Consider the following 27,055-nt stretch of genomic DNA (forward strand, 5'->3'; position numbering starts at 1 on the left):
AAAATTCACCTATGTGAACAATAGCAAAATCTGAGCTATAATATGAATATCATATTCTCAGTTCTTTGTAATCATTTTTAAACTGCTGGAATATAAATCAGTTGCGTCTTGCTCATTGTCAGTTAAACATAGTTGAAATAGAGCCCAGGATATCACAGTGGCTACCAGCCAATTTCATTTTAGACCTGACAGTGAAATATCATGGCATAAAAATAAAACCAGACACCCAAAATGCAGTAGTTGAAATACTTTTTATTATTTTTCTTCAGGATGAATGTCATAATTTTATTAAGGTTCTCCTAAAAAGAAATGAGGATACACTGTTTATCTGTGGAACAAATGCATTCAACCCTTCTTGCAGGAACTATAAGGTATGTGATCTGATTGTGGGTTTTCATTTATGTCTTGTCGTTCTATTGGGTTTATTGTGACTATGGCACAGCATGGGATTGTCATTCAACACTGTATCATTCAATTCTGTATATCCTGACTTGTTTCAGTGCTGCAGAGCTCAATGTTGATTGGATTCCTGAGGATTGCTCGGATTGATTACCTGCTTCTTTGCAACTCCTGCACATCAAGAGTTTATTGCCACTTTCCATTGCCCTCCATAGGTGCAGAGTCCTTCAGATCGTGCTTGGGGATGTGGTCACTCCTCAAAAAGTTCCTCAGCTTGTCACTGACACCCACATCAAGTCATAGGCTGATGCTGAGGGTTACCTCTGGGTTAGCATCTTTTAAATGTCTCTATTGTACTGTTCTCAATTCCAAAGCCAGTTCTCAAGATGCTTTGAAGGCTTAGCACAGCAAAACCCGAGAGGATTAGTGTTGAGGACCCAGCAGATATGGAAGCTGTGGAGATCCTATGGCATTGTGTGCTGTAAAAGTGATTGACAGCAGATCTCCACAGGGAAAGGTACAGCAGGAGGGTGATGTATTCCTCACTAGGTGAGGATCTGCAAAGCCAGAACATTATCTAGAGCAGTGTAGAAAATTTTGCTGATCCATGGATACTTGACATTAACTCCTTGATCCCAATTTCTTCCTCCTTTGACATAGTGTGTCCCCGTTATCTGCATTTTAACAGGACCCATTTTTTTCAAATATTTCCTATTTTCTCAGGCTTGCGTCAGTATAATCTGATATAACCCCCAACAGTGGATGTTTCTGGAGTAGCTTTGAAATGAGTTTACTTAGGCCCTTGATATCCAGACTCTGCTTTTCCAAGTACAGCTATGTCCCACAGATCATTTCTCATCCTTCTTTAGGAAAAAGAAAATTCAGCTTTGCTAATGCTGCTTCTGATAAAGTCACAGCACAATTCTGATTCATTTCATTTGGTTCAAAGTTATTGTAAAAAACAGAGTAAAGACATTAACATCGAGGAAAACGACTTCCTTAGTGATACTCACTGTGACTGCTGCTCTTCCTTGCTTTTTCTGCAATCTCCTTTATGTTGTTTAGCCACTGTGATGGCTATAGTCTAGGAAACAGAGGAGAGACATTCAGGGTAGTCTTTTCTTTCAGTCTGTGGAGGAAGAATCAAATTTGAATAAAAATACAAGCCTGCATTATGGTAACTGTTTGGTACAGGTAGCTGCTATGCTAATAGTAATTTCTTCTTTTCTTCCTTTCCTTGCATCCTGTTCCTAGCTGCAACGAAGCTTCTTGGTCTCAGTGCTGTATTTAGTCTTCCAGCACAGTTTGTCATTTTTTAGCTCTCAATGCCATTAATGCAGCTAACAAATCTCAATCAGTCCCCTTGCTAGCAAGCTGTCTTTTGACACAAATACAGATTTCCTTGGCATCCTGATGTGAGGGATGTATATGGCTCTCCTTACCCTTACTGCAGATGTTTCATTCCCTGTGATGTATGGCCTCTGCAGACTGTCTCACCTGTTGCTGAGCTGCGGGGGCTGGATAGTGATACCACTAGGAGTCAACAGAAGGTCTCTCCAACACCTACCCTGGCTTTTCCTCCATGTATTTCTGCCTTATATAGAGAGAGCACTAAAGATGTGCCAAACAGAAATCAGGGCTGTCCATCCACCCTGCCAATGGAAGTGTGGATGAGCCTGGGATGTGAGGCTTGGTGCCGGGCAAGTTGCTCAGGAGTGTAACTTTCTTCCTCTCAGTATCACGTGAAATGCTTTTCAGCCCTTGAGTAATCACTACTAATTCCCTTCAGAGTGGATTTTGACAAGAAGTATACGTGACAGAAAACAAATAATGACAAGTCATCCACTGGAGCACTTCAGTGCTGTAACGTATAAGCTAAAAGTTGATTGGAGTAGTTGATGATGCCGGGTGGGTTATTTTTCATGGTCTGTGAATCTGTACTGTATGTGGTTTATACAGTATGAGCTGCTCAAGTTACTTGAATATGCTAGAAAGATTCTTTTTCCTAAAATATGGTCGTATAAGAATCTTAAAGAAGTAAGAGCTGTACCTTTCCCCTGTAGCACACGAAACCCTCTTGAACTTAACGTAAAGTTGATCTGTGTATTTGTATCATTATCGGTGCCTAGGGTGAATTTATTTCCCAGGAGTTACACTTAAGCCTCAGATTTTACAAGTCCTGCACAGATTAATTCTTGCCTGATGGTAAGAGGATTTCTCTGTGACACAGACTCAACTGATGCAGTAAGACTTGAAGAGCATCCTTCTAAGTATGCAAATCAAGGAAGACAGCACCACTGTTGAGACTGGAGCAGAAGGATCTCCGGACTTTGGGAAGAAAAATGCACATACACATAATTGGCCTAGTGTTGCTTCTGACTGCTGTGGCTTGCAGTCTTTTCTGTGTGTAAGAGCGCTTCTGTTGGATCACTGTTGAGGATAAATTTTGAATCCTTGCCAGAACCACAGACCACATAGCCTGCTACAGTTCAACAGGAAGCTTGTGTACAGATAAAATATAGACTGAAGACTTTTGTAAAATGTGTCAGGGTAAGAGTGATTAGGTTCAAAAGAATGCCTGAATTGGACACACTTTCTCTCAGACTGATTTTATTTAACACAGTGATTTTTTTCAGGTTTTTAATTCACAGTCAGGAGCACAGTTAGAGGAAGGACCTTCCTCCCTGCCCAGAAAAGAAGAAACACTATCATAAGCCTCATCCTGGGTGAGAAGTTTTGTTTCACTATCTGAGGAGCTCCCTTTCATTTTTCAGATGGACACACTGGAGTTCCTGGGAGATGAATTCAGTGGAATGGCCAGGTGCCCCTATGATGCAAAGCATGCCAACGTTGCGTTGTTTGCAGGTAAAGTAAAAGAGAGAAACTTTTTGCTTTCTGTCTTGCAGCTTAGGCTTGCCATAGCCCTGTATCTCTTGAGTCCAGAATACCAGTATCTTAAAAGTGGCAAAGGGAGTGAATAATGACTAAAAATAGGGAGCATAAGGAAATCACTAGCACAGAAGCCTTCCCTTCTCTGGGATTAACTTCACTATCATAAACATTGCTTGAAGCCTCAGTTTCCGGTTCAACATTTCAGTATTTGTGATTTGTGATAATATGGTGCCGGGCCAGTGTGAAGCACCATTTCTGGCTGCATCCAGCTTCTGTGAAAGTCAAGGCTTGTGTGAACTTTAATGAGGAGTGGGCAGGATATGCTCTTTAACAACTCTAAGCTTAAGTTTACCTTCATAATAAAAGGAAGTTAGGGGACATGCTGTAATGTGCCCTTTTCTAGATCTAAAAGGAAAGGGAAGGTGATTTTATTTTAAAGCAGAAAACATCTCACTGTGGTGTTACCAGCTGTTGTAGACAAAGGAGAGAAGTGTGGTGGTTAATAATGATTTATGCTGCATGCAGCAGAATACAGTTAACTCTGATTTCTACTACAATAGTTTAAAAAAGTGAGTGCTTATTAATGGGGTTAATTTGGGCTGTTAATTGTGTGGTATTTTTGTATCTCTCTTCATGAATTCCTGATTAAATTGTTTCTTTATTGAACTTCTCTTAGTGTGAACCCTGCTGATGTTTTCTTAGATTTGGCTGTAAAATAGATGGTAAAGATAATAAAGAAATTGCCCGTGATAACGTCAGTCCTTTTCAGCAGGTGTGATGCTAGAAAGCAGAGCCTGGGTGCTCATGTGGAAATACTTTAGCTATTCCTCTGAAGATTTAAGTGTGCAACTAAAACCGCTCTTAGCTAGCTGAGTCTGTGGCCAAAGAGCTGTATTAAGCACTATTGTGTTTGAGGTGGCATCATCTGCCTCACAAAGAAGAGATTTTATAGCAGGTTGCAATTTTTTTAATCTTTATAGTGTAGATAAATGGGTCCTTTTGTTTCAAAAATAATGATGATGATGGTGGTAGTATGTCATTTCTTAATTACAGTCAAAAGAACATAAAGTAGAAATTCTGTGATTGTAGCAGGTAATTCATAAACCATGGAAAGAGAGAGACACCTTCAGAAAAAGATTTATCCCATGTGTCTCAGATTCCCTATCCTTAGAGCAGTCTAAATGACCTTTCAGAGGGGCTTTTCTCACTATACTGGCCAAGAAAACATTTATGACCAGCTTAATGTAAACATTTACCTTGCATGCAGCTGAAGTTTGGTAAGATGACTCCCACTCTGTCACTGAAGAAGTCCTAGCATTATTTGAAAATAAAAAGAATATTTATAGAAATTATCATATTCTTTTGCGATGATTCAGAATAAATTTGATATTGTTCAAATAAATTATTGTAGAATATACCTTGTAAATCTGCGAGCTTCAGAAAATCACTGTTTTATATGCCATGCATATTGATACCCATGATAACTTTTCAGAGTGCAGTGAAAAGCAGTTTCAGAGCAGTTTAGGGCACTAATCCAGCTCATCTGAGTCTGTTGGGTGCACTTACATGAAAATGACTCTTCTTGCAGGCTGTATCTATTACAGCTTATATGTGTGAATTGTAATTGGTCACATGGTCTTCAGGAACTTGACAGGAAAGAAAATAAATGTGTGATTGTATTAACATGAGTTCAGACATCCATATCGAAACAATTCAGCTTTTTATTCTATTTTAAAATTGGTTTTAGTATATGCTTTTTTTGTGGGTTTTTTTCTGGTTTTGCTAAGAAAAAAAAAATAGTCGAATAATGATGGGAATTGTGGGGCTCAGAACAAAGACTAAAGTCTTACTAATAAAAAACAGTCTGATTTTTAAATCTTGAGCTGAAATTAAACATTGTCTGTAAATGCAATGAGGAGAGCTTGACTAATAGAAGCCTCTCTGCTTTGTCCTCATTATGTCCTCAGTGCTGGTGCCTTCAAGGCCCAGCATCCAACATAGTCTATGTTAAAGGAGATGTAGGCCATTCTGACCTTTACGTGGACACAGCAGAAACTCAAGTTGCTGTCCTCCTGCCACGATGCTTGTGCTCCTACCAGACATGATGTTCCAAGATCTGCCTCGCACGTGGAAATAACCCTGTACAGTTACCATGGTCCACAAACAGATTAACAACAAATATGATTTAAAAATGTTATTGGAGCTTATGGTTTTACCTCCTGATAGTTTTGCATCTTTTGGTTGTCCTTGGGGTGCCATTTTGTAGACTCACTCTTATTGCTTGTCCTCCAGTTCTTGAAGAGATAAGAATACATAATTCATGCGGGAAATGCCTAAAAGAAACATAGATATGCAATCCTCCTCCATCTCTTTGCATCCCTGTTTTGCCTGGGCGCCCTGCACACTATTTAATTTTTTGCTAGTGATCTTTGGCAGAGGAGAAGTGCTCTCAAAGGGAGAAATTTGCATAAGTGTCAATTAGCAGACGGTCCCTAAGACCTGTCTAGTTTGCTCTCCCAGTTAAAACTAACAGTTCTTTTGTGGCTTCCCCATATTTATTTTGCTCACATACGTAGGCAGAATTTATGAGCATTGAACCAGAGGCATGTGCAGGGAAAATGGAAAGGATAGTTCAGTATGACTTACCTAAACTAGAGAAGAACGACACCATGAGATTTCTTCTCCCACAGCATCCCTCTGAAATGACCGTTTTGAAAAGTAGTGACTTGCTTGTCCAGTGCTCAGTCCCATTTACCTAGCTGGATTTTTTCCCTTCAGTGTTCAGGATTGTGATGATTTTGTTTGCCCCATCTCACTTGACTGATGAGAGAAAGCAATTACATTATTTCTAATGCTCCTCCCCTCTTGTTTCTTCTTTCCTTCCTCCCCAGAGGGAAAGCTGTACTCCGCCACAGTGACCGACTTCCTTGCAATAGATGCAGTCATATACCGGAGCCTTGGAGACAGCCCAACTCTGCGGACAGTTAAACATGACTCAAAGTGGTTGAAAGGTAGATAAACAAACAAAACGAGAAAAGCAGCATCTCTGATGAGAGTCTTGGATTCCTGACAGACCTCTCTGTCATTTCATTTCACCAGTGCTTTCTGGCAGAAAGAAGGAACTAAATTACATCTCTTACTTACACTGATCTGTTTATCTCTTTGCCTCTTCTCCTGACCCCAAGTTAGTGGGCCTGACAGAAACTACGAGCATGGTAGATCAGAATATATATTCCAGCAAGCTTTCTGAGCTGAAATCCATCAGTTTACAGCTGTTGGATATAAAGGTTAGAACTTGCAGGTCTTGGTGTGCTTGGGCTGTGTTTAAAAATATTCCTGCCCCAGGACTGTATTAGGTAACAGTCAAGGCTTCATGAAGTATAGAGGGTTTGTCCTCTAACGTTAAGATTCATCAATGAAAATAAAGTTATGAGAATATTGCACAAAGCCTTTCTTTTATGGTTCTTAGGGACTGTACAGCTGCCATTGAATTAAGCAATTTCTGTGCTGTAAATGGCATCATTGTTAAGAACGGTGCTGTTTAGCTTCACGAAGGTGTTATGAATAGTTAGCATTTGGAGTGATTTTAACAGTGAGCAAAGTCATAGTTTCAAGTCTTTTTCTGCAGAAATGTTTTGCCAGATGTCAACTTCAGCTGTCCCACTTTGCTTGCTGCTACAGACATGTGTGGGCAGAAACAGTTCCATGGTTTGTTACTCCCTCCATATACAGCCTGCGTGCCATAAAGGGCACTGCTTGCACCCCTCAGGCATACCATTATATATTGCCTCTGTACCTTTCCTCGCACTCCACACAAGGCAGGCATGTTAGCGGCAAACACTTTACTACCTTGCAGTGATCTTGCACAGACTTGTCCCCAGGTGTCCTGTCCCCAGACAGTGATTCTTCTGCGGTGGTGATGTTGCTAGTTCTGAAAACTGAGCAAGTTTGCCTAATGTAGGCATTTCACCTTTGGACGTTTAGTGTGAATGTATTTGGCTTCTCTTTGAGTGCTACATGCTGTACATGGTGCCTAAATAGGATGTCTTGGCTTTTCTTCTAGAACCGTACTTTGTCCAGGCAGTGGACTATGGCAATTACATTTACTTCTTCTTCCGGGAAATAGCAGTGGAGTACAACAGCATGGGAAAGGTAAGGGCAAAAAGATTGCCTTGAATGACTTTGTCAGATTCAGGAGGAGGAAAACATATGCTATTCTTGGACCAATGCTGTTAGGCATGACCTTGAAATGAGAACTATAAATCATGATGACAAGGTCATCATTTTGAGAAGATTCGTATCGCTCGAGCCAAAAGGTTGGTTGGAGCGAAACATTACACTGTCTTGAAAGGAAACAGGGTGGTTTCTTACAGTGAAGGTGTATGCTGGAATCTCTTTTCTCAAATCATAAAAAGCACAAGGCAAATGTAGTTAGTTCAGTGTAGCAGGTAATTGTTAAAAATGGATTCAAAGCAGGGAGATATTTTTCTTTAAGAAATCTGGAGTGATGAGTAAACAGAGGCAGGAATTTCGTGCTCTGCCATTCTGCAAAGAATAATTAAACACTTTCTGCATTTTCGCTAATTTCACAATAGCTTTCTGACTAAGCAGTCAGAAAAGCTGACCAAGGTCACAAAGGTGGAGGGCAGGAATAAAAGCCCAGCAAGATTTGCATAGTTTTTAAGTGCTGAAAACACAGGAATCAGAGCAGGCAGCGTGGGTTGCAGGGATTGTGAATATAAAATGTGCTTTTGTTTGGGGAAATAGAAAGCTAAGCACTCTGTATGGAAATGAGTTTTATATGGGTTGAGAACAGATCTCCTGAAGGATTTATGGCTGTATAGTAAATGCCATAGCCTTATCTTTTATAGCACACTGTTCCAGAGCTGAATTTTATTCTGTTTCTAATTTGTCACAGATTATGAAACGTGGGATTAAATTTGGTACCTTGCTGTGTTATTCCAAATGTTTTAAAAACAGAGTTCAAAAAACGTCTTTTAGTTCAAACAATCATTTCATTTTTTCCCTTATTTTTGCTCTACTCCTTCCAGGTCGTTTTCCCAAGAGTGGCTCAGGTTTGTAAAAATGACATGGGAGGATCTCAGAGAGTGCTGGAAAAACAGTGGACTTCCTTTCTCAAGGCTCGTTTGAACTGCTCAGTTCCTGGCGATTCACACTTCTACTTTAACATACTGCAGGCAGTTACAGATGTTATCCATTTCAATGGCCGAGATGTTGTTTTAGCAACCTTCTCCACTCCATATAATAGGTAATAGGCGCAATAACCTTTTACCTTCTGTTTCCTTTCTGTTTTGCTTTTCACTGCAGTTTCTTTTTACTTTATGAAGGTACAAGAAGTGATTGCACATACAATGTAATTATTATGTACCAAGCACTTACCGATAGTTTGTGTTTCATTTTAAGATACCCTGGTATTGCTTACTGCATTTTATATCTGATAATTTAGAGCAGCTGTCAGCCATTTACCATCTGGACACGTTTCTTGGATGTACTTTTTTTTATGTGGGAATAATTCAGACTGGCCACCAAGAAGTTTTGCAGCGTGTAACTTGCAGAATGTTATTCCAATGAAAAAATACGATTTTTTTTTTCTCACAGAGAAAGGACTATATCTGTCTTGTTTGCATCTAAACCCCCAAGAACCACGTTAGTACTCCTGTTTATTTCATGGATCCCTATTGACTCTTGCATTTTCTCCTGGGAGAGCCAAGACCCTAAACTCTCCTGCTGGTTGGGGAGGAGGGTCCCCAGAACATGTGTATTTCATTGTTCATGTGGTTTTCCGAAAGCATCCTTTCATCTGCAAAGAATTTATTACCGTTACACATCATAAGATATTTCTGCAGAAGTTATTAGAAGAGTAACTGTGTCTAATCATTGAGGTCTCCCAGAGAAGTTAAAAAAATAGTAGCATTCTAATTAAAAAATATATTGCTGTTTCACAGAGTAACATTTGAGATGAAAGGGGAATTTTATGGCTGAAATTCATCTGGTTTTGCTGTACACTTGCCACCTCTTGTCAAAGCCTGACCTCGGTGAGGTCATGCACAGAACTGACTTCAAATGAGAGTGAGCCCAGATCTGTGATGTATAATCGGTGCTTTTAACATCAAAATGATAGGAACTGCAATGGAATAATTATGCCACCAATAGGGAATACAGACTTAAATTAAGATGATCTATTTTTATACAAACTGGCTTAATAAAAACAAGTGAACAAACAGAGATCCAGCATCAGAAAATAGATTGTATCTTGAGATTATTTTAAAATTGAGATTGTCCTCCCACTCTGCTAATATTTCGTGTAGTGTGTCATGAATAATACTCTTCCTTAAACTCTACATTTTAAAATCTAAGTACTTGGTGTTAAAATCAAGGTACTATTTTATAGACCCCGTTTTTTGCCAGACATTGAAGATGACAGGAAGGCCCATAGGATTGGAAACACCTCGTTAGCAGACCTGCCTCTGACATGGACGCATCTATCTCCTTCTCCACTGAGGAAAAGCTGCAACAAGTGTCTTCAATCTCTGGACCAAAGCTTCCCCCTAGAGTGAGCTGGAAGAGATTCCCCAGTCTCACCTGAGGTTGCACAGGGCAGCAGCCAGTGATGGGTTGTAGTCCAGTGGTTGGGAGATGGCTTGGCTGTGACCCACAGCACTCCATCCTTTTGGCTTTATCACAGTGTGGACCTGCAAACTGCCATCCTCGAGAGTAAAAACTGTTGCAGTCTTCTCACCACAGTGATGCCTCCATCACTGTGTAGTTATGTGTTGAGCACAGTTCTCAGCACTTTTAGTTCTGTATAGCACGCCTCAAGATTTTAGTGTGGTTTTTCTCTTTAGGACTTAATTCAGCAACATGCAAAATCTTATAGCTGGAGTGGGTCTTGAGATGTCTTTTAGGGTGAGGTGGGGTGTGTGGCCAAATACATTCTTGACCAGCTCTTACATCAACAGACGTGTGGCTGCCTCCATTTAAAATTCTTGCTGTGTAGTATCACATTAATATAGAGCTTTGAAGTTTCCTTCCATACAAAAACACAGTCTGCAGAGATCAAAGTAAGACTAATACTGTCTCCCTACTTCTTGTTTCCTTCAGTAATAAGCATTTTTAAACCTTTTAATATTCAAACAATTATTTTCCTGTCAATTTATATACCTTTGTAAGTTTAATTTTATTCTCTGTAACAGTATTACAGTTCCTACATTTTTGCTTGGGTGTATAATAACCCACTAGCTAAAAGCAGGATTGAAAGCCTCAGCCAGCTGGGTTCATGCTATTTACCTGATAAAATCGAGTGGTGAAAGTCAGACACGAATACAGTAGTTCATGTGTAAAAAATGAAAGGCAGATAAATGAATAATTCATGCTTCCAAATGATGGACCATGGGAAACCCCTAAGCCTTTCAGAAAGTATGTAGGTAAGGGTGTAATTATGTTTAGACAATGCTATCGTGCAGTTGCATGCAAATAATCAAAAAGTTGAAATTTACAACTTCATGATCTAAAAATAAAATCTAATTTGCTTCTGTAAGCTCTTAACACCTCATTGAATTAAGCAAATTCCTGAGCATAGTCAACTCGTTTCTCTTGGGAAAACTTGGTGGAGATCAGGTTGTGGGACAATGGAGTAATAACGTGTAAATGCCCAGTCAATGGCACATTGCAGCATGCTTCCAGTTTGATCAGCACTAACTTCTGAACTGTCTGCAGTGTATTTTTGAGGCATGACAGGGACTGTGAGAATTAGTACAGAGAGATGTGACTTACAAGAACTTTATTTTCCAAATAATGGGCTCTGAATGAGACTGGCTATTACTCCTCATGCATTGCCAGTGGTACCCAGTTTCCCAGATTCTTTCCTTTCTTCAAGATTATTGCAATTACTTCTTTCTATAGAAGCTTTGACACAAATTGTGCTGGCAGGAGCTGTCTACTGATTGGTATATTTCAGGCTTTTCCATGGGGCTGGCTTTTCCTGTCAATTCTCGGAGGTTACAGAGTTCAGGATTGTGTAGCCTCTGACAGGAAGACTTCTATACAGCATGTTTTTCGCTCAAGATTTTATGCATAACTGCAGAATGAGTAACAATTTCTGGGAAATGTCACTTTGCAGCATCCCTGGTTCTGCAGTCTGTGCCTATGACATGCTTGACATTGCCAATGTATTTACTGGGAGATTCAAAGAACAAAAGTCTCCAGACTCGACATGGACACCAGTTCCTGATGAACGAGTGCCCAAGCCCAGGTATGTTTCATGTATAGTGATATTGTTCTGTTCCTGCATGCAGAACAGAGGGGTTTGGTAATTTGAACAGCCTTGTAAGGTGCAGATACAATTGAAGATACATGTTGTTAACAGTAAAATAGAAGCTGGGTTGCATTTGAATCTAAGGTATACAAGTGAGAATTTTTCCACTGAAACAAGATTTGTGTACCATAAATCAGACCAGCGTCAGATGCACTTGGTCAGAATAATCTATCACTTAATAGTGATGTGTTACACACCTGTTGCAAATTCGTTCAGTAATGGATAGAACTCATTACAAAGCCTGCACCAGTTCTGTGGTTTGCTGTTTTGTGGTTAACATGCAATTTATGTGGTACAGAAGATGCATCATAGGGAGAAAAAAAGAGCAATCCATCAACATGGAGATTCAGTTTACTTCATTCCTCCTATGAGTTGTTTTTCCTGCTTTCACTTCCCTCCTGTTTGCATGTGGCTCCTCTACTACACTCTTTTTGTGTGTCCTACAAGCACCCATTTTGTACAAGTTGCTGTTGACAGCCACTTGTTAACTCGTTTACACCAGTGGCATTTTGCTCTGAGAATATGATATGAATGTAGATAAAGCAAATTCATTTGTCTCAGTCAAGCTCTACCACTTTAATGTATGTTTTACATTGCTTGTGATATCTTACATAATTTCAAAGGAAAACACAGTTGAAGCTCTGTGGTGGCAACTGAGCTTCTGCCTAAATCCAAATTTGGCCCATCATGTTTTAGAAGTGGAGAGTGTAGTGTTCTTATGCTGACTTTATTCTGAAGTTGTCACTCAAGAGAAGAGCCTGGAGGTGAATGGAAAATCTGCTAAATTCTGTGTCTGTTTTCAGTCTGAGCCTTAATAAGGCACCTGCTAGCATTGTTGCTGGATTTACTTCTCCTTTTTGCAGTGTTTCAACAACTCGTTGACATGATGGGCTGCCTTGGTAGTGCAAGGCTGCACGAGGGCTCCAAGGTTGGTTGTTTGGAACTTAGAGAGTATTGGCATTGAAATGGGAAAGGAGAAAGAGAAATCTTCTCATTCAGTGGGAAGGAAGAAGAGAAAGTTGCATTATGAGTTTGTGGGATGAGCCAATAGCAGGCTAACAGTTATGATGACGACAGGATAATACTGCTTCTTCTAAGCCAGCAGGAGATAACTCAAAGTGAATTGGTGAATGCTGTTTCATGTAACATTTGACCATCAATCTGCTTAATAGAAATAATAGTTGCTTCTAACTCATGTTGAAATGCATGAGAGGCAGAAGATGCCTTTGAAATAAGGTTGTTTTTATTCGGATATCTCAGTGTGGTGCAGAAACAGTAGTGCTCCTATTGATCCTAACATTTCTCAGAAACATACCAAAGCCTCTCAGCGGCCTCACTTCCCTTTTTGGCCAAGATGCACAGGAGGATTTATTTGGTTTTATGTTTACTCAATTAAACCAGTTTTGAGATTAAAACAGGATTAATCTAATCATGTGATTAGGATTTAGGAGGAAATAGGCCTCCAGATTAGATATACAGAAACCTAGGCACCACAGTGCCAGAAGGCATAGGCTGCTCCCTAGAGTTCTCTGGGAATGTCACCTCATGAATCAGTGCCCTTGCAAGGACCTAACTGACTGATGATGCTCTTGGTTGCTTGTTCTCTCCCTCTATTGCTAATTCTATATGCAGTTACAAGACAACCAAAATATTTTGGATACAAAGAGGCAGAACACACAGTCTCTGCATGTGGCATTCATTGTGCAGCTGTGTGAGACCAGACTCATTGACCCAGCTAGTCCACTCCACTCCTGTGCTACCTTCCTCCATAACATTTAGTTACCTAAGGTTTGAATGTTTATCTAAATCTGACCAACAGATATGATAGGACCAGTGCTATGTTTTGTTCAAGTAGGCATTACTCCGTTGACGTCAGTGGCTCTACCTGAATCAGAGCAAGTGACAATTGGACAGTGCAGCATGTTCATGAGTGGGTGGTCCATCTTTCATCTTCCCATCTCACAATGGCTCAAAGGCTCAACGAACAACAACGCTCTAGGAAATGGGATCAAATGGATCTTTTGTTGGAGAAAATAACCCACAAAATATGAGTAACAGGCAAAGCATTTTGCTGCTTCCTGTGTAGAGATGACCTGTCCAGGCGGGATGGTTAAGTTACCTCTGAGAAGCAGGGTAGATTTTAGGAATAGGGTGAGCAGATTTGCATTTAAGTTGTCAAAGAATAATTACGTAACATTTTAGCGAACGTCCTCAATGTGCTACCATATTTAAATCGTCTCATCCACATTGAAAGAAGGATGAAACCAGTGTTTACATGGATGCTCGCTGGGTTGTCTTCTACAATAGTCCACTTTCTACCAGACAGGACTGGAAGCAGCAGTACATCAACTTACTTCTGTATGCTAGGGACTGCTTTTATTCCAGGAAAAGAGCAGTCAACTAGGCAAGTTACAAATCAGAAAGCACCTGTGCCAGTGGGCAGCATCAAGCCGAATGCACACATGCAGTGATTAGGTTCCATGTGAGTGGATGAACTACAAACTGTGTGTGTCACACTCCTGTTGAAGAAATGTCTTTGTCCTTTTAGGTGACATGTTAAGTCCTTTTGAGTGGAGGACAAAGCAGGATTTTAGGCTTCCCCGAGGGGCTGAAGAAGTCCACCAGATTTCTCAATCCTCCATTTAAACCCTTGTAATGCACATCAGATTCCACTGAGGGCCTCATTACAAAAAGAAATTTGCACTAGGCATCAAATAAGTGTTCTGACTGTACCCTGTTGTTTTATTTAGGCCTGGTTACTGTGCTGGTTCTACATCATTAGAAAAATATGCAACCTCTAACGAGTTCCCAGATGATACTCTGAACTTCATCAAAACACATCCACTGATGGACGAAGCTGTACCTTCCATTGTCAATCGACCCTGGTTCCTGAGAACGATGGTCAGGTACGTACCTCCAAGAGGACTCTTGTCCTCATCAGAGCTGTCAAGTTGTGCTAATAGTCTTACTCAGAATACTCTCAAACTCTGTAAACATCCGTGGTGTGCTGGGCATGAATCCAGCCAGGAATGATGGCAGCACTGAGCAGATGCCGCAGAACTCCTTGAGCAGCTTTCAAGATAGGAAAAAACCTCAGTCCTTTCCAACCACACTGTGCTGAAACCGGATCTTGGAGGAAATGCCGTGCAGGCTAGGTTGACCCGCCTGTTGACTTATGGGTCAGTGTTTGAGACAGCTCTGTAGAAGACTTTGGGCAAGGATCAGCAGACAGCCCAGGGATATGTACACAGGATACAAACATGTCTGCCAGGATATGTTCACAGGATATGAAGATGTCTATCGGGTTATGTACTGGTATGTTTTAATGTTTATAGAATTGTACAGGCAGAAGTAATCACATAATCTGTATCCTTTCTATGGCAACAGGAGAAAAATAATAATGAAGAGATTTGAACAAAGACTCATAAATCAGCAAGCCTCAAATACACCATCCCCTCCCTATCAAAATACATTCCCACTCTCTGCTGTGTTTACTATACTGCCTATGTACCCTCCAGTTGTGACCAGAATAATGTGACTAACTTTTGCCATAATTTCCTCTCTTCCTCCGTACAAGGGCAGAGTTTTGTGCTAGGCAGTGTGTAGCTCTCGAAGGGTCTAACTTTTAGTAATGTACCTTCTGTCAGGTTTTTATGTCAGGTTCTGTACCTCCAACCAAAGATGAGAGCAGCAAGCTCTCCAGAGCACTTTCCTTTGATCACCAGTACCAGGTAACTGGTACCAAATCAATACTGGTTTTCAGTGAATTGTGTCATCCCAAGATTGGATATCATCTCAGCACTGAACTTGCTTAGTGGCAGTTGTGTGATTATTTCTAGGGAGGTAAAATGGTGTTTAGTGTCTTACTGTTGCACTGGCACAGCTTTTCCTGCCAAAAAGGTTGAATGTAGATCAGTTATAATTACTGATGCTTTTAATGTAACAGAGCTTGAAACTAAGAATAATTTCACTGTGCTGATTTTCTTTCCCTGCCTGAAGAAGTCACCAGGCTAGTACTTTGCTTTTGATTGGAACGATAATTCCTAAATGGCCTCAAACTCTTAGCACCCCTTCAGCTTTCTGCAAACACTATTTCTGCCAGCTATTGGACATATGGATGTGCAGACAAACACACGGAAATTCCCCACCATTTGGGGAGCCAAACTGGTACAGTCTGTGTTGACTTATAGGGTTATTCAGCTAGGCAAAGTGTTTAAATATGTTATGGTTGCTAGAAGGCTACGACACAGTTATCTGAAGTGGAAAAAGTGATAAAATAAATAGCAATCGAATCCCAAGTAAGTGATGCAAAATGCTGTATTGTTATTCTAGATACCGCCTAACCAAAATTGCTGTGGACTCTGCTGCTGGGCCGTATCAGAACTACACCGTGGTTTTCTTGGGATCAGAGAAGGGAATCATCCTGAAGTTCTTGGCGCGGACAGGAAACAGTGGTTTCCTAAATGACAGCTTGTTCCTGGAGGAGATGAACATTTACAATCCTGAAAAGTGTGTATCTGATTCTGTGTACTCATGTATGGGTGACTTTGAACTTCTGATTTCCCGGAGAGTAGGTTGTCCCACGAAAAGGGAAGTGGTTAGAGAAGCCAAGTTTTTTGAGTAATTTTAAATTGTTTGGGGAGGGAATGTCTGGTTATCATTCTCTACATTGCAATAAGATATTTTTAATTTAGTATGTGTAGAAAATAGCCCATCTTATGCAGCAGTTGATGGATAATTAAAAGTGAAATTCTACAAAGGAAGATTAATTTTCTAATCCTATAAAAAAAAACTGATTCCTGTCCAAATAACTCAACAACCAGCAAGCTGCTCTCCAAGGGAAATTTCCCACATTTCAGCCTTCCTCAAATATGCCTAAGGGAGCTTTGAAGTGGGCCATAATCATGCAGAAATTTCAGCTACTTTGAGTGCTGGAGAAGAATAAACACAAAAAATGAAGGGCCCTCAGAAAGCTTGTCTGATGTGCTGCCTCTCTCCACTTCTTATTCCCCTGTCCCATGCATTTTTAATACTTGTTTATATGTCTGTCAGTATTTTTAGTGGCTATTGTGTGTTCTTTTTCCTTGGTTTGTTCAATTCTACCTTTCTTGGGGTTTTTTAGTGGAGGTTTTTTTTTTTTGTCAGGGGGGCATGAGCTTGACAAATCATTAAGTTTCCATCTGGTTTCCCAGCAGAACTCATTTATAACCTTACCTCACTTTTTTCAAATCAGGTGCAGCTATGACAGCATGGAGGACAAGCGGATCGTGGGCATGCAGCTTGACAAGTCCAGCGGTGCCCTGTATGTTGCCTTCTCCACCTGTGTCATCAAGGTTCCCCTGGGACGTTGCGAGCGTCACGGCAAATGCAAAAAGTATGTGTTTTCGGGCAGCTGTCAGCAGCCCGCGCACCAGGCATGGGGAAGGCAGGAGTGCTCATGAATGCCACCTTGTGCTCTTCTTTCTCAAGGGCCTGCATAGCATCCAGAGACCCCTACTGCGGATGGGTGAAGGAGAGCGGGGCATGCACACAGCTGGTCCTTGGTTCCAAGTGAGTGTGGGCTCTTGGTTGAACAGTCCATGAAGCTCTGGCAGTGGCGCCGGGCAGTCTTGGGCAGAGCTGTTTGAAACATGGGGCTCTTAGGGAAGGAAAAATGCGGGAAGTGTTTGTTTCTACCTTATTTGCATTCATCTCTGAAATGTCTCACAAATTTTTTTTATGTGAACTCTCAGCTGATTGGTAACTGCTGAAAGAGAAGGAAGAAGAAAATGAAAGAGCTGTACTAAGGTCTGCGTGTTATTGAAAGGAGGGAACTGGATGAGTATGTCTGGACCAGCCCACACTGGAGCCATCACAGCTGATTAAAGAGGCAATAGAATCCAAATTAAATTACTGAAGCAATTTGTCCACTGAAAACAAAACCAGTCCTTCTAATTTACTGTGCATTACTGAGAGGAATCACAGAGCACAGTAAGAGCTTAAAGCAGATTCAGAGAAGTGCTGGATCTCCCCTTGCTTAACAGTAGAATTTAATTATTTTATGATGAAAGTCTGTGAAGGTTTGCTTAAATATGGTTACTAAAGCCTCTTTGCAGGGAGCAGACTCACTTCAGAGCTCGCATTTCTTGGCCACATCTGACACATCTCATGCTTGCCCACCCTTAGGTACAGCTATACTTCCTCAAGGTGGTGGTGGAAGTGTAGCATAAACATCACATAACCTTGACAGCCCCACAGCTGGCCCCACTTGACCCTGCTTCTGTACAGGTCTTCAGTATATAATGGATGAGTTACCATACCTGTGCTTGTGTCTTGTTCTTAATTTGCTATTTCAATTCAAATTGTTTGATCCACTGGGGATGCTATAGCTATGTCTGTCTGTATGTGCTTTACTACAAGAGTGTGGACTGCTCCTGACTGCACATTTGGTAGAATAATGTTGAAATGCACCTGTGTCAGTATCGGGTTTTTTCAGCGTTCCCAAAGTGCTTGAGTCTTTGCATTTCCATGACAGTTTGTAGGGGACTTCCATACCTTGCTTTTGAAAGCAGCTCCCGTGTTTATCAATAGATCCATTGAGACAGAGGCAGTGCAGCTCGCGGTCATGCAGTCTGGAGGTGAGAAAGGCAAGTCACTCTCTGTCCAGTGCATAGCATTTAGGAAGGGGATCCAGATCAGCTGTGAAGATGTCCGGTGAACTTCTAAATAAGCCAACTGGAGGCAGAGATGTTAGGTGCCCTGCTGGAGTAGGTGACAGTCGAGCAGGAGTTTTAAGAACATGGAGCTGGGAATGAGGTGCCTGCAAGGGTAATTATGCCTCAAGGGCAGGATCCTAACTAATGTAGACAAGGGCTTGTGTTGGAAGTTTTCCAAGGTTCTTGTCATTCACCTTTGACTGTACAGGAATTTGGAAGAACAGCTTCACTAGTTATCCAAAATCACAGGCAGAGGTTAGGAGCGTAAACTGGGCACGTCAGCTAGAAAAGCCTGTGAGTATTTTTCAGTAGAGCCCGTTGAGTTCAGTGGAATGCCTTCTGTGGACTGGACCTTACGCCTTGCAGCCTCATCCAGCGCAGTACATAAATGATTGCTGAAATGCAGGTTGTCTTCCCCCAGGACAGCACCTACCCCACAGGTTAGCTTCCTTCTTACATCAAAGTATCGGTGCACCTTGTCTACTCTATGGACAAGTTAAGGTAGGATCATAATTGCTCCTGATAATATCGTATATTGTAGAGTTAACGGTTTAAAAATTACAAATCTGTTTGCCTCCCTTGACAATGAGGCATGTAGTGGATTTAAAAAAGAAAGTAATAATAAAAAGACAAAGCATCATCAGAAGCCAAGAAATCATTAAGTAATGATGAATAACTCGAATGTCTACGTTGCAATTTTTTCACCCTTTGTGTGGAAGTTCCAGAGAAATGGCCAGTTTCACAGTGGGGCTTTATTTCAGTTGCACATGTGATAATTTCTTTCTGGTAGTGCCTGTGACTGTTGTTATTCATACTATTTTGTTTCTTTCTATTATTTAGACTTGCATTTGAACAGGACATAGAACATGGCAATACAGATGGCCTGGGTGACTGCCAAAGTAAGCAAAGCTTTTACCCTCTGTTTACCATGTGTCATAGCATCCTTCTCAATGCCTCAAATCACCATTACCTGTCAGGCATTCTTTTGTAGCAATGTAAGCCACAACAGGGACAGCAACTGTGGCTGATGATGCAGGTTCAGAAGAGGAACGGTTGTTTAAATGTATTTAAAAAAGTAGCCCAGTTGGTGTGATTTATACAAACACCAGACTTCAAAGCAGTTATGTAGTGAGAAAACCTCAGATGTAGAGGATATTGATTATAGCAATGACATAATGAATTGAGTGTTCATTGTCTTTATTAGGCATGGTGGCTGAGTTGTTTATGTAGATGTATAGAAGTGGCTTGGTTTCTTGATGTTGGCTGTGACTTGGACTACATTCCCATGCAGGACAGGGAGACAGTGAAATACATCTTCAGCTTTGGATCTGGATCAAGAAGTGGCAACTACATAGTTATGAATCTTAGTGGATTTTACACACGGGCTGGACGACATAGTGGTATTAAGGGTCAGGTGCTACTGATCCTGCCTAAGAAATTTTAATGGTAAACCTTAGGTACTGACAGAGTGAGTTGGAAGCTTAAGCACAGTCTTTAAACATTTAGGTTTTGCACAGAGGTGCTTAAAAGTGCACAGCTTGCACTGCATGCAAAGAAACCTTGCATGCTGATTTCTGAGCCTTCAGGATCAGGACAGCTCTTGTTCCAAATGTTCTTGCCAAGGTTGATTTAATTCTGAGCCCCAAATATTATTTATAAACCTTATGAAAGCAAGAATCACATTCTTTTTGGTGCAATTTGCACTGATGCCTGTAGATGCAATAAAACTACTAAAGCTGAGGAAGTAATGTACAGTGAAAGAGTCATTACCTTTGGAAGACAGAGCAAAATAATGGAGGGTTTAGAGTGTGCTGTGGGATACAATGCAGGCCAGCTGCTCTGGAGAAAGCCAGAGCCTTCTCATGCCTTGTACATCTTTGTTCAAGAGCCATTTATTACTGTGATCCCTGTGCTTGAGGGATTACAAGGATTTCAGTCTCTGCATGCCTCCCATCTCAGCTACACCTCCCTCTGCTTCTGCCCTAAGATGGGGTTATGTAGACTGTCTCTAAGTTTTTTGGAGGTGGTATATACATAGTCCCTCCTGTGCTCCCTGTAAAATGGGTTAGCGCCAAAATTAGGTCAGTTCCCAGCTGGTGCAACTTTGCCCTTTTTAGCCAGTTCTGCTCTCCTTGGACAAATAGGTTAGACAGGAGTGGAGTGTACCTGAGATGTTAAATATAAAAGAAGGGTAGGAAATTATTCAGAAACAGCACATTGTGCTCATGGAGAAAGATCTGCTCCTGTGCAGAGAGCAACAAAGCCCATACCCTGCTTAAATCCCTCTTTAGCCTTGAATGATGTACTGAACCTTGACACTGCACAGGGGTAGATTTCACTCCCTGCTAACCCAGCTGATCTTACTGCTTCATGTGGTCTTGGATCATGTGAGTTTTCACCTCATTGACTCACGTTGCTGACTGCATCACTTGTAGTGCCTTGCATTAGATTAGGACTTCGTCTGGCAAAGAAAGTGATGGCAGGGAGGACACTTTCCTTCTCACTTGGTGTCCCTTGCACAGGGCTGGTCATGAACACTTTCAAAGCCAGACATTGTTTTCAGGTGTGTCTGAATATTAGTTTTGCCTGGGTCCTTAGGGTACTAATCACATACATATAAATATCAGCTGAAGCATAAAAGGTTGCTAGCAGCAAACTATTAAAAAGAAAAATCGAGAGTGAAATAATGATTTTTCCCCTGTTATTTGTCTTTCAGATTCCTTCGTAGCCCTGAATGGTAAGGAAGTTCTTAGTTTCATTATTTACTGACAGCAAATCCATTTTGGAGGAATCACTTTTTACTAAACTTATAAGTATTTTCATACTTTTGTTTTATTTAATGTTTCTTCCCAATTTATTTTGTTCATAGACATTTCAACTGCTTCACCTGATCATGAAATGTCTTACGACACGGTGTATGGTCAGTTTACGGGTGTTTTTAAAAATTCTCCCCACATCCTTGTGTTAGCTAGTAGTTCCTGTACTCAAATAGCTGTTAGGCTTTTTACTTGGTTTGTCTTGGTTTTGAGGGCCTGATTCACTAATCACAACTAGGATTAAGTCATACCTCTTGATTTTCAATCCCTCTTTTCTAGTCTTCACTGAAAACTGTCTCCATTGAATTAAAGTCAGATATGGCCTATTTTAATGGCATGCCAGCAGACATGATTAAGAGCATGCTTCATCTGAACACTCAGACAAAGGAATACCTGGGTACAGTGGTGCATCTTATCTGTTCCCCAGGAAAAAAAAAGATAGCAGCTCACATCCCACTCCTGAGTCTTCCAGGTTGGTATCATAACTGCTACAGCAACCAGATACCTTAGGGAAAGGAGCAAGGGCTACAGAAATATCTCTCATAAGGAAAATTAATCTGTTATCCATGTGAGTTGAGACTGGGTTATGCCTCAATTCCTGAAGGTTCCTGTCACTTCTAGGGTGAATCATTTATATTATTCATGCTTGCATTATCTTAATGCCTGAATAGTGCCTGGTCTATAAAAAAAAAGGGATTCGTATAGCAAATTAAATGACCTAAGCTGAAGACGAGTATTTCTGCAAGCCTAGACTAGCATTTTCCCATGAGGCAGCTGTTAATCTGTGCTTGCAGTACTTTCCACCAGTTTGTTCTGTGTATTTGGCAGTGGATTACATGGGTACTTGGAGTGCAGAATAAATGTCCTCATGAGGAATTACTGCAGAATAAATAATCACTCTGAATTTAAACCTAGACTTACATTGCCATAGTTTCTCTTTATAGACATCCTGAACAAAGACAACTACCCACAAGCTACGAGGATGTGTGGTATTGCTCCCAGTGAAGTCAATGGCAAATTTCTGTGTGGGATAAGAGCTTGCTTGTGAAGTTGCTTTCAAGCTGTACAAGACTAGCAGTTCATCAGAGCTAGGGCAAATTCACTGCATGTTTGGCTGAATGTAGCAAGAGGTAGGTTAGTGTGTGGTTGCAATGAACATTTAATTGATCCCTTCATCTCATGCCTGCAAAATATGTAGGTACAAAACAGAACTAATGACATCTCAGTACAGCAGAATATAAATTACTGGAGGCACAGTAACGCTGTTCAGCATTTGTAAAAATAAAATCAAATTCCCTGTGTTGTTTATTACCAGGAAAAGGAAAATGTGCAGGTGAAACTTGTCTGAAAGTACGGTAAGGAAAAATGGTGAAGGGAATGTACAAAATCAAAGACAAGTTGAGACTTCATAGTGTATGGAAGACTCATGGTTTCATCTGTATATACAGCTTGTACTTTCTTTCATTTGAAAATTGCTATATTTCCAACGCACAGAACAGTAATTAAGGAACAGTAATAATAAAATCTATATTGCTGAATGTAAAGATGAAGAAAATTGCCTTGGGCATAGTACTGATGTGCTAGAAATGTTCTAGGTTTCCTGCTTCTAAGTGTATTCGTAGGCTGCACAGTTATAGCTGTGGGGCTGTGTTTCTGGATCCTGTCAGCTGCCATATTAGTAGGGACTTCAGCAAAAGCTGGTATTTTAATGACAGGAAACCAGAGAAGTGATTCAGGTGAGCAGCAGAGTGAAAAAAGCTGCAGTTCCAGGGAGTACAGGTAACAAAAGGGAGTCTGTTTTACTGTCCAGGCATGTCAAGCCCAAAGACAGACTCCATGAATTAACCTAGCTCTTAAAGTAGGACCCTATGGCCACATGCAATGGAGAAATGCTGACCCAACATTAACATTGTTCCCATTCATGCCCTGTCTTTCACAGATGATTTCATCGACCCTCCACAGGTACATCCTGATAACGTGGTCTCTAAGCAAGTCAGCTTTTCCTTTTATGGGTTTAGTTAAAATACCCATTCTGATATTATTGCAGTCAGTCTTTCTTTTCACCTACCATGGCAAAATATGAAAGGAAATGTGCTAGTCACCTCTATTGGTCTTCCACGTGAGGAGTGGAAAAAATTCCAGCATGAGGTAGTAAACCAGTCTCAGTAAACATGCTCATGTTTGCTTACTGTAGTGACTGCTCTGTGTCATTTTTTTCTTGAAAAAATGAAAATTTTATAAATGGTGCATTTTAATGTTATTGAGTACAGTTAAATGCGAAAGTAAATGGTATTTCATAATAGATTACAGAACACTGGGATATACCAGAATACCAACCAAGTGAATGCTCAGGGTGATTTTGGATCCAGTGGGCTAAATATATCCAAAGGCATCTGAAAGTCCAGTTGCAAAAGAAATCTTGAGGCCTGATTCTCTATAAATCAGCTCACTTCAACAGCCTTACTGCCAGTCTGTAGCAGCGTGAATGAAAGGAGAACCAGCCCCTTAATGTTTGTATTTTTGGCATCAGCCTCCTCTTGAATTTGGCAGGTGGGCTTCCTTTTCTGGTGCAGTCTCACATGACTGGTTGTAAACAAGTAGAGTGCAAAGTCCACACACGTGGCTGTTCAAGTGCATCCCTTTTGACACCCAAGGAGAAGCTAGCAGGCTGAAGGTCTGGCTGCAGAAGGTCAAACACAAATAGTGCGAGAGCCACATATTTAAACAAGCAGATTAGACTAGATTCCTCTGCAAAATTGTAAGCAGCTTCAATTACCTTTGGAAACATCAATTCTTAGTGAACTGGGCCCTTATTTTACCCCCTAGCCATAGTCCTTTCTCCCTCTGTAGTATTGATTTAGCCTTTCCCTCTAATTGTCTAATTAGGTTGCTATAGCTGTTAATAGGATAGTGTGCAGACATCTTAACCTCTGAGATCCTAATGACTTGTGCATATTAGAACAACTATCAAATATGTATTGAATCCCTGTCTTTGTTTTAAACCTGAAAAAAACTCCTTATATTTTACAAGTGCACTTCAGAACGAGCTATAGTTACTGAAGTGCAGTCCTTCTGAATCATTATCCATGCCTGTAGACACTAAGTGCGTTTACTCTCCTTCTGTTACTTGATTACAGCACTCCAAATGAAAAGTTTTTGCAAATAATGGAATCACCTAAAACAGATTTTTTAGAACTGTGTCTATTTTGGTTTTTACATATTTGCTTTAAACAAAGAAGTTTGAAAAGCACAGTGTCTGCTGTTTTTCAGATCGTTTGTTTTAAAACAAAGGCAGAGTTGGTTTTTTAGATGTTTAGGTATTAATCGATATTAACATAGAGATACTGGCCACATCTCAGGTATGCTAAAGCCTCTTCAAATTGCAGTGAAGTCTATTTACACAGTCAGAGTGGTAAAAATGGTGTAATGGGGAAAAAAGGCCCACTGTGTGTTGCAAACGATACAGCACATTGTAAAGGTTTAATAACAGATATGTGTGAGAAGGCCGGGACTGGGTTGCCTGCCATTTCAGTTTTTTCTCTGTTTATGAGAGAAACTTAACTAGCTCATACATTTGTGGTGCCACTGCTCAGAGATGAAATTCACCCAGCAGGGCTGGCTGTTCTGGCACTTACAGGACACAGAGATACTGGTTACGTGAGCAGCAACTGCCCAGTAGTAAGTGTTTGCAGAATACAGCTCTAAGACAAGTGGCACAGGCTATTAAGGTCTGATCTGCTCCTGCCCTGCTTCCTCAAAATCAAGTGGAAGAAAGTTTATCTTGATTAGGTGTGGAAGATTGTTTCTCAGTGTGTACTAGACTAACACATTAGTAACAGTGCGAATAGACTGATTTCTCGCATTTGTATGAAACCTTTCTGTACCTAATGACCATCTGGTACACATTAATATCTTCACAAAGCCTTAGCTTTCCATTAGGAAGAAGTTCTCTATGTATTTGCAGCATATGGTTCAGGAAATATTTTTTTTTTCTTTTTTCTCTTTTTTTTTTTTTAGAAAATGTGTCCCTTAGGCATATATTTCCTCTAGATTACTGTATTAAGAAATGTTTTTCTTTAACAATACTTGTGGCTTTTCCTTTAGAATTCACTCTTTAAGAAAACCTAAAGTGCAAGTGTCTGAACAGAGATATGGGCATATAAATGCATATCAAACACAGGCATAAAATATGATTGCTGCTTGGCCAGTTTTTCTTCTCTTTTACCTCCTTATCAAGCTCTGACTAATTGCTTTGTTATGTTGAGTGCAGCACTATTTGTAGGCTGACCAAATATTGTACACATTATTGTGGCTGCTGAATGGGATATTAACTTGGAGACTGGAACCCTATGAATGCTGGCACTGTAGTTTAGTCCTTAGGGAAAAGAAGACACAGAAATCTCATAATTTCCATTTTCTGGCCTGTTCTCTGTCCCCTTATTTCTCTTATTTCTTGGGGATGAGCACAGGAGTTGACAAGCGTAAAATGGTATAGGGGTGAATGCTTTTGTACTGCAGTGTGTTCTTGCTTCAAGAGGGCATGTGTTTTCAGCTGCTGGACCTCTACCTGTCCTTTTGGAAACAAGCAGCCCTGCTGCAGGACTGCTGCAGAGCAAGCAGCACGTTTGGATCAGAGTCCATCAACCATTTAACTGTGTGTTACCAATGCTCCCAGCCATACTGTGTCTTTTGGAAACCTTTTAGAAGTGGATAATGTTTGGCTTCTCTTTTGTCTTTGAGCGACATTAAAAGTCCCATCATCAACAAAATACAGCCTCTAATTTGCCCTGTTAAAGAAAGATGGCTGGGATAAACTGCACTTTCTATCATGAGAGGTAAAAAATAATCCAGTGCCCTTGTCAGTATAAGCCTTCAGCCCGAGATCCAGAGCTAAACTGTGTTAATGATTAGCTGTAGTAGCTGAAGGTTGGCCTCATGGTGAGAACACTATGAATTCAACCAATTTTCCCTGCTAAGTGTACTGGTTACAGGAGTTAGTTGTGTCCATGTCCTGTGCAAAACACAGTCCAAAGTGCTACCTTATATAATCCTGTGCAGTAAATCAAAAGGGCTCTTTGAAAATATACAGAGGAGCACAGACATTTTCTTCTTCTAAGACCACTAATATTCAGCAGAAAAATCATAGCTGCATCTTAATAGAAGTTGCAGCTTTTTTGCTGACTCCATCAGTAGTTAAACTCAATGAAGCTGGTGAAAAGGCTGGATAAAACGAAGCATATGGCTGCATTGAAAAGCTTGGGAGCATTGGTGGGCAACATTTAGATTTTTGATTGCTGGAGTAGAATTGGGGACCTAGATTCGTCAGCTCTCTCTCCAGTTCTGAGAGCTGGGGCTGGATGGCTTTAGAAGCCATTTAAAGCAGCCTTTTTGAGATTCAGCTTCCAAGAGCTTTAAGCTTATCCAGTGACTGTTTAAAATACAGAAGCACACTCTCTACCTGCCCAGCTCTATGCCTTCTCTATGAGGCTTTAAATGTGGCCTCCTTGTGTTGCTCTATCTCTGCCCCAGTGAGTCTCAAATTATTTTTCTGAGCAGTGAAACAACATCAAGGGAAGGAGCAGGGAGAGGGTCGCTGCTAGGGCAGTCTGTAGCCTGGTGATTGGACTCCTCTCCAAGGGAGACTCACATCTAAGGAAGGAAAATTAATTTACTGGGCTGTTAAAAAGAGGGCAGGACAAAAGAGGGCTGCTGCCAGTTTGTCCAGCGTTATCTGAAGAGAAAGTGTTATATGCCATTCTGTCTGTGAATAATCCAATTCCATTCGTTAGTTTGTGTTTGAGCATGTTTCAAAAACCCCTCTTTTGATGGGCTCTTCCAGGAAAGTAGGTAAAGGGAAATATAGTTACTCCATGTCAAATTAACCAGGCCCAGAGCTCCCTGAGTCCTGCTGCAAAGCA

At 40.7% G+C, this 27,055-nt stretch overlaps 1 protein-coding gene across 5 annotated transcripts in view; it reads left to right on the plus strand.

Moving 5' to 3' along the window:
- Nucleotides 1-27,055, plus strand: part of SEMA6A (sema domain, transmembrane domain (TM), and cytoplasmic domain, (semaphorin) 6A) — a 62,046-nt gene that overhangs the window by 10,340 nt on the left and 24,651 nt on the right. For 3 of the 5 annotated variants that reach the window (XM_009700427.1, XM_009700426.1, XM_009700429.1), the window contains exons 5-16: nucleotides 270-371; nucleotides 3,174-3,264; nucleotides 6,183-6,302; nucleotides 7,355-7,443; nucleotides 8,343-8,560; nucleotides 11,432-11,563; nucleotides 14,377-14,532; nucleotides 15,959-16,135; nucleotides 16,860-17,000; nucleotides 17,096-17,176; nucleotides 19,162-19,220; nucleotides 21,038-21,058. In XM_009700427.1, coding sequence (XP_009698729.1) covers nucleotides 270-371; nucleotides 3,174-3,264; nucleotides 6,183-6,302; nucleotides 7,355-7,443; nucleotides 8,343-8,560; nucleotides 11,432-11,563; nucleotides 14,377-14,532; nucleotides 15,959-16,135; nucleotides 16,860-17,000; nucleotides 17,096-17,176; nucleotides 19,162-19,220; nucleotides 21,038-21,058 — 1,387 coding nt within the window. Of the gene's footprint in view, nucleotides 1-269; nucleotides 372-3,173; nucleotides 3,265-6,182; nucleotides 6,303-7,354; nucleotides 7,444-8,342; nucleotides 8,561-11,431; nucleotides 11,564-14,376; nucleotides 14,533-15,958; nucleotides 16,136-16,859; nucleotides 17,001-17,095; nucleotides 17,177-19,161; nucleotides 19,221-21,037; nucleotides 21,059-21,190; nucleotides 21,242-27,055 lie in introns of all 5 variants that reach the window. The other 2 variants (XM_009700425.1, XM_009700428.1) reach the window with 1 other exon arrangement.

This window comes from Cariama cristata, unplaced genomic scaffold (assembly GCF_000690535.1).
Source record: "Cariama cristata isolate BGI_N322 unplaced genomic scaffold, ASM69053v1 scaffold15185, whole genome shotgun sequence".
Lineage (NCBI taxonomy): Eukaryota > Metazoa > Chordata > Aves > Cariamiformes > Cariamidae > Cariama > Cariama cristata.